We start from the raw sequence: 7769 nt of genomic DNA on the forward strand, positions 1-7769 counted from the left end.
AAGACCATGGTTGAAAGACGTTATGGCATCATGGTAAACATGATTAAGACAATAGCTGAAAGATGCTATGATATCCTAATAGTCTGCCGAGACAATAAACATGGGGATATAAGGTGTAAGACCATAGTTGGACTATGACCATCAGTGTAGTCTGCTGGGACGATAAGCACGGGGTTATATTGTATAAGACCATAGCTGAAAGACGCTATGACATCAAGTAATTATTTGACAAAAAAATGAATAAGACCATGGCTGAAAGATGCTATGACATCATAGTTAGTCCAACGAGACATTAAACGCAGTATAGTCTACAAAGACGATAAAACGGGGTAGTCCGTTAGGACACATAAAATGTTTATGCATGATATTTGGCTTTACGGATGTTCGGTTGGAATGTACAGAGATATATGTATACAAGTATGTGATGACCCTACTAGGGTTTTTCTCAAGTATAAGACTCTGCAGAGTCTAAGGCTTTAAGCCTTATGTATGTATGCAAGTCCTATGGCCATGGGCATACACAAGTTAAGACAGTCCACTGGACTTGTCCTTATGTTTCAAGCTAAGACTGTCCATTGGACTTGTCTCCAAGTTTCCATGCAAAGGCTATACACAGGACTTCACTATATTAAAGTCTGCAGGACTATCTGTTTAAGGAATTCATGTGAACGAGTCTACAGGCATGAATCCGTATCTATAAATCCACATATATGAATCCATACATGTAATTTTTTATTTATGAATCCGCCTATATGATTCTGCATTTATGAATTCGCATGTAAAAGTCCGTAAAGACTATTCTTCAAGCAGGAGTCCACAAGGACTAACCGATGAGTATGGCTTCACAAGTTTAAGTTCGCCCAGGGTATGACCCCACAAATCTAAGTTCGCCAAGAATGGGTTTGTATGTATGAATCCGCCCATGTGAATCCGTAGGTGTGAGTCCGCGAGAATGTGTCCACCAAACAGGGACTTGCAAGTTCGAACCCGCCAAGTTCAAATTCGCATGTATAAATCACCATGTATGAGTACCCATGTAAAAGTCCTCCAAGTGTGAAATTTCATGCATAAGTCTTCAGGGACCAACCATTTAGCGTTATTCCGTAACAATATTATCTGCCAAGATACTCCGCATATGATTAACTTCTAAAATTGGTAACGAGTTGTCTTTGATGAAATCAATCCGAATGCGTAAGCTGAACCATCCTGCAAGGTATAATAATGCACGAATAATGGAAATAGAGAACCATGCCAATGTATAAAACATACTAATTTACAAGTTGTGCCAATGAGAATGATGTCAATAGTGCACCATGAAAGGCATGCGAGCTTTTTGTTATGCTTTCAGGTAAAATTGGCTATACGAGGCACTAGAGAGGGACTAAGTCAAAATCTTTTGAGCCTGTGTGAGCTTGTTCTTTTTAACTATGACATGTATATATTGGGGGCCACTAGGCTAAGCCTCAGGATTAGAAATTCTTGTAACTGAATTTGAACAACATTGGAGTTATTCCAACATAGGTCGATTGTTAAAATTTACCGAAGTTATTATTGTTAATCATCATTATTACGCATGTTAATGTCTTAAACTAGAAATTAGTAAAATTGTAGCATTTTCAATTTGGCTGGCTGATCGGTCGAGCGATTTGGATGCTACATTGATCGTATATCCTATTGTGCATGAAATTTTGTTACAAAATGGTAATGGAATGAATTGATTGCTATAGATTGTATGTGATTTGCTTCGATAATTGTGCTAGCATTCATGTAGCTCAAATTCAGTGACTGGATCGGGAGAGAGGTGCTACAACTTAAAAGTCATGCACTATATCACTCAAGTTATCAAATATACATAATCACATTTGAACATTAACACTTCATGATTCAAACATTAACCAAGTTTAAAATAAACTATCCATCCAAAATAAACTCATATAAATATAACACATACGTAGATGCCACATAATCGAGCTTAAAAAAAGCAAAAGTCTACCGAGTTAATAGCAGGATAGTGTGAACTTCGAAATGATCCCATTGACACGTTCCGCAAACTGACAATCTACAGAAAAAGGGAAAACGATTAGGTAAGCATGTCGAATATTTAATAAGTTCATAGGTATTAAAACGATACTTACCCCGTTTTATAATTAAACATATTATAATAATTAACTTGGTATAACTTGCCTGACTTAGAAATTCACAACAACAATGTGAGTTCATCATGTAACCAAGTCGTATATCAAATCAACATTTAACATCTTATTTCAATTTAGTACCATTCACATAGAATCCACAATTCAATATCATTTACATAGTTCCGTCATCATATAAACATTGAAAATCGAACTTATTCATACTACTTCCATTTCTTTTTTTTTTTTATTAACTAGTTAGCCTGAGGAACGATATTGAACAGATTCGGATACACGAGTAACTACACCACACCAAGATGTTGTAGCAAAAATCCTATATGAAACATATAACCGTATAAAAATACGTCCCTCAACCACACCAGGGTCTCCGTAGAGACATATAACTCAGTAATCCGCAACAAATGCTGGATTCTGGTATAATCAATAATAACTTTGAACTATAACATATATCTCGTACCAATGTGAAATTAAGCCTATTGGCATGCAAATCGTATCCTATCTTTTATTATATTCACTCGAGCACATTTAACACATAAAATCATTTCTTTACAATTCAGTCCATATCTCACATTTTGGTACCAAATTGTAAACAACTTAAATTACATTCATACAAATACAAATTAAGAATTCAAGTATATACTACAATTACATATAACCATACCACATAAACTTATCGACAAAAAATAACAAAAAAGGTGTTGAGGACTAATCCATAATTTTTCCTTTCCTTTATTATCCTCCAGGTTGTTTGAAATCCCAATCTATACGATAATTCATTTCACTTTATCAATTATAAATACCTTATATCATTATAATAAATGTATATAACATTTAAATTTCACTTTTGAATGCTCCTAAAGTTTTGCATTTTATTTGATTTAGTCCCTAAAATTGAGATTACTATAACTTTCAAATTTGAGCTTGATTTTGAAATTGATCTAAATTTCACCCTTCCACAACAATCTAATATCTATAATTATAGAATTTAACATCAATTTTATTTTTACACTTTAGTCCCTATGTTCAAAACTAACAATTTTCACTTTACAAATTAGCTATCTTTCAATTTCAAGCTTAAAATCTAACAAATTAACACCAATTTTATCAAGTATTTAACAATGTAAACTTTTAAAACTTTAACATTTTTACAACTGGTACATTGACTAGCTAAATCAAGCTTTCGAGACTTTAAAAACATAAAAATTACAAGAAACATACTTAAACTTATCTATTAGTAAAGAGTTGAATGTCTTGAGGCTTAAATGGCTTCCTTTAGGTTTTCTTTGGTGTGTACAGGGTGAAAAAAAAGGAGAAATAAAGATGATAAGCACTTTGTTTTCTTTTACACTTTAATTAAACCAAATTAATTATAATTAATTAAAACCTTAATGAAACTAAAATTAACCATGCTTAATCAAAGTTAGTGGATTCCAATCATTACCACCACCGTTTGGTCATAATCTAATGGTTTATTTACTCAATTGGTCGTTCAATTGAATAAAATTTATAGCGATTAATTTGGTTACTTTTACAATTTGTTCCTTCTATCTTAATTAACTATCCATTTGACAAAATTAAGGGGCAAAACTTTAATTAAACTTTATAATAACCTTGTAAATATTAAAATAATAATATTTACGGACTCAATTATCAGAAATGGGATTTCGAAACCACAATTTTTGACACTACTGAAAAACGAGTTGTTACACTATGGATTTGTGAATATTCTTGCTTGCCATCAGTTTCATCAAGGACCTCTTCAAGAATCACTAAGCATTTTCTCAACCCTTACCTCTTTTGTGGTTATTTGATGATTCATTTGAGCATGAAATTGGTTGGGCTTTATGTTTTTATGATGAGTAGGAACTAAGCTTTATAGTGGTTGGTTGATTGAAATATTGCATGATTAATTTTAGGGTTAGGTATTAAATATAAAAAATAAACTATATCGAATAAACTTCAAAATTTAGAATTGATGACTTTAGGGAAACATTTAGATAGATGAGATCGATATGAGATTTTATTGTGAATAAATTCAATTTTCTTGATTTGGTTTAGTGAGGTTGAGAGATAAATTGGGCTAAATTGTCTAATTGGGAAAATGGTGACCGGGAGGTAAAATTGGAGCAATTAGGATTTTAAGCAATTTAGATCCCTAATTCGAGAATGAATTAACATTGAATGAACAATGTCTAGTAAGGTTTTGTTCCTTTTCTTTAGCACATCATTCTATTGTGAAGTACCGGGTGTGGTTAACTAGGATAGTATTTCATTCTCTAAAGGTATCCTAAGAACTTGTCTAATAAGTATTCCCCATATTGGTTAGACTGGAGTGTCCTAATTGGTAAACTTAACTATTTTTGTACTTCCGCATGAAACTTTTGAAATTGATCAAAAGTTTCACTTTTATGGTGCATTAGATACACATACTCATATTTGAAATAATAATGTATAAAGATTATATAATAATCGTCATCACCTCTTGCACTAACATTCATGAAACCGCATAAATAAGTGTGCACAAATTCTCCCTCAACAAGCCTAAAATTTATAACCGTCTCTTTTAAATTAAAAAGATAAAAATTAAAAAAAAAACCGATAAATCGAACTTTTTTTTCTTCCTAATTAACTATTAATTGTAGTGGAAGAAACAAGATCGGATGTGGCAAAATTGTACAATGTTAGGCAAGAGTTAGAAATTGGTTAAGTTTTGTAATATGAAAAATTTGTAGAGATTTGTCATCATTAAGTTTTTAAGAGCCAAATTTAAGAACATCCAAAACTTATAAATTTCCTTTTTCCAAATATTTCTCACAAATTTTTTATTTTGCTTTTTCATTTCAAGAAAAGATGTAGGTTTTCTTCGTGGACTGATCCCTGAGCAATTACCATATATATAAGCTTCTCTTTATACGTGGTAAATAGTGGTATACGGTCCTCTGTTTTGCACAATTCCGCAACGATTGTCCAGTCTCCATAGCATCCTCCGTTGGCTTCGAGTCATAGATTTTGAGGTTCATCAATAGTAATCTGATTTGATTTGTAAGAACAAAAATATCTATATTTGAGTCCTTAATTACGGGCAGACATGATTATATATGTTTTTGGCATGGACTTTGTTTCTAGCTGATAAACATGCACGAATATTGTTTTCGTTCTTTTTTGTATGTGTATATCCATTAAGGAATATGATTTTCCTGAACTCGGGGAACAGACGCTAGAATAAATATAGAACATTTGATAAAAGAAAGCAGCGCAGAACCCCCTCCCCCAAGAGTTACATAGTAAGAAGCAGAAAAGAAAAGAAACGGCTAAAGCAAACCTGAAGACGAAGCAAAAGTTAAAACAAAATAAACTGAAAGAAGAAAGAAACGGAAGGGATAAAAATAAGTAGGAGGAAATAGAGCATTTTAAAATACAAACTCTGGATAACCATAATTAAACCTTACTGCAGATCTAGCCTCCTGAGAAGAGCAGATTTGAGGCCTTCTTCAGTTCTCAACCCATCAGGAAGCCTGACCACAATGTCCTGAAGCATGAGGTCGTTAACAGACGACATGCTTGCATGATGGACCTGGAATTCCAAGTCACGAAGGGCACCCATTAGCCTAGCTGCTGGATAGTTCACATTCTCTGAGTGAACCCTAATCATTGCATCATTTACCATAATCTTGACCTCCAGTTCAATGCCACTCCCAGTTCCAGGAGATGAATAGCTGGGCCTGGTTGCCTGTTGCTCTTCCTCAGATGTGGTAGTAGTAGTGGTGCTTTGGTTATCCATTGTATCAACCATTTCTACCTTCACTTTCTTACGCTCTCTCTGAAGCTGCGACTCTAATTCATCAATTTTCGCCTTTAGATCAGTGATATAGGAAACAGCGTCAGATAAGAGCGATGCTTTGTCCATGCGCGACACGTTCGGGACTACTGCTCGGAGAGCGTAGAATCTGTGGTTCAGCTTCTCACGGCGTTGCCTCTCCGCTTCCACATGGTTCAACGGTGTCTCTCGTCCGAGCCCGGGTTTCCTTCCTCGTTTCTTTGGGGTTCGCTTCTCCACGTTATTCATGGCTAGTAATGGAAAATCAGAATCTGAATGCTCTGAGTCCACATAAGAAGGTTGCCCAAGTTTTGAGGAATCTTTCTTGGTTTGGTTATTGCTGTGCTCTTGCTTTGTTTTAATATCCTGGCTTGCATCGTCTTCTTCCTGAACACCCGCTATTATGCCGATGTCTGCAAATGAGATATTTCTGTCAAGGAACTGGATCGAAGCTGGGGTTAAATTTGGAGGAGTCGATTGTTTTGGAACCAGACCAATGAGATCGGATTCGAATAGGGATTTCACTTGCTGGACTAAACCCCAGTTTTCCCTGATAATCTCGGAGGATCCTAGTTCAAGAACACCACAAGAAGTGGGTATGCAAACCAGTGTTTCAAGTCCATGCATTTGGGCTTCTCTAGCTCTTTCACAATTGTAAAATTGCAACTCATGAGCACCAGTTAACCAAACCAAAGACCCAGTACTAAGAGCCTTGCCAGGAATCCCTTCGCCAGCAGAGAAGGATCGAGTCATTGACATCATATAGAGCCATTCGACATCAGTGATATCGGTTCCGTCGATCATAGACATATCGACGTCATGGTGGTCTCCAATGAGGGCTTGGATTCCTTTCATCACCTTAGTTCGTTCGCTGTGGAAGCTGGAACTCAACCTTGGAGAAGCATCTTTAGTGCATTGAAGATGACCATCTCCCCAAGCCAAGAACAGATTACCCAGGTCATCGTTTAGTGTCTGCCAAAATATAGCATATGCCCACAAATCTTGCTGGCTTTGGATTACAAACTGCAGCCTCTGCTGAAGGGTTGAAGACGGAGTTTCCTGGGAAAAGGAAACCAGAGAAGAAGATGAAGAGGGAGACATTATGAGGACTTCCATGGGTGACAGAAAGGAGAAAACAGAGAGGTTGGGAATGGAATGAGAGGTTGGAGGGGGGTTGGGTTTATAAGGGCCAGATGGCAGAAGATGAAGGTTGGGGGGGACTATTACGCAGCACTAGCACATGAAGTGATGGCGAAAGCCCCAGTGACTGACCGACTACTGATGCCTGTGTGGGCTCCTCCTCCCTCATTGTTTGCGTTTACATCAAATTTCTTTTCTTTTCCTTCTTTTTTATCTTAAACCTCAATCAATACCAAAATCAATTTAAAGCATGGAATAGCATTTAGCATTTAAACCATTTTAAATGTTTCCTATACTAAACTCAAGAGGCAAGTGGTTTTTACTGTTGAACCAAATACAAAATTATTTTTTGTCTTTTACCCTTTTAATAGTTCATCACATTCTTCTCAAACTTATCTACTTTCCCTTTTAATTGTGATTCAATGTTTAAAATATGGATTGTGTTTTGTATTTTTTTGTTAAAAATACGGGTAAATTAGAAAAATATTGTAAATTGATCATTTTGTTAAAATCCCCATTCATATATGTTGTTAAGTGACATTTTGAATTTTCAAATTTTCAAGTGACATGGAATTAAATAAGGTAAAAGTACTATAGAGACACCTGTATTAGGACAAATTAATCTCTATGCATTTGGTCAAAAAGCAAATTAGTCATTC

At 35.2% G+C, this 7769-nt stretch overlaps 1 protein-coding gene across 1 annotated transcript; it reads right to left on the reverse strand.

Moving 5' to 3' along the window:
* Positions 1–5371: 5371 nt before the first annotated feature.
* Positions 5372–7139, reverse strand: LOC105802833 (transcription factor MYC2). The gene has a single exon (XM_012634706.2). It carries the CDS (start codon positions 7084–7086, stop codon positions 5599–5601), a length of 1488 nt encoding a protein of 495 aa, XP_012490160.1. The 5' UTR covers positions 7087–7139; the 3' UTR covers positions 5372–5598.
* Positions 7140–7769: the final 630 nt, after the last annotated feature.

Source organism: Gossypium raimondii, chromosome 11, assembly GCF_025698545.1.
Source record: "Gossypium raimondii isolate GPD5lz chromosome 11, ASM2569854v1, whole genome shotgun sequence".
NCBI classification, from domain to species: Eukaryota; Viridiplantae; Streptophyta; class Magnoliopsida; order Malvales; family Malvaceae; genus Gossypium; species Gossypium raimondii.

Bases quoted from the DNA above. Each gene is read 5' to 3' on its own strand.
- LOC105802833 (XM_012634706.2), bottom strand. From the start codon at position 7,086: ATGGAAGTCCTCATAATGTCTCCCTCTTCATCTTCTTCTCTGGTTTCC.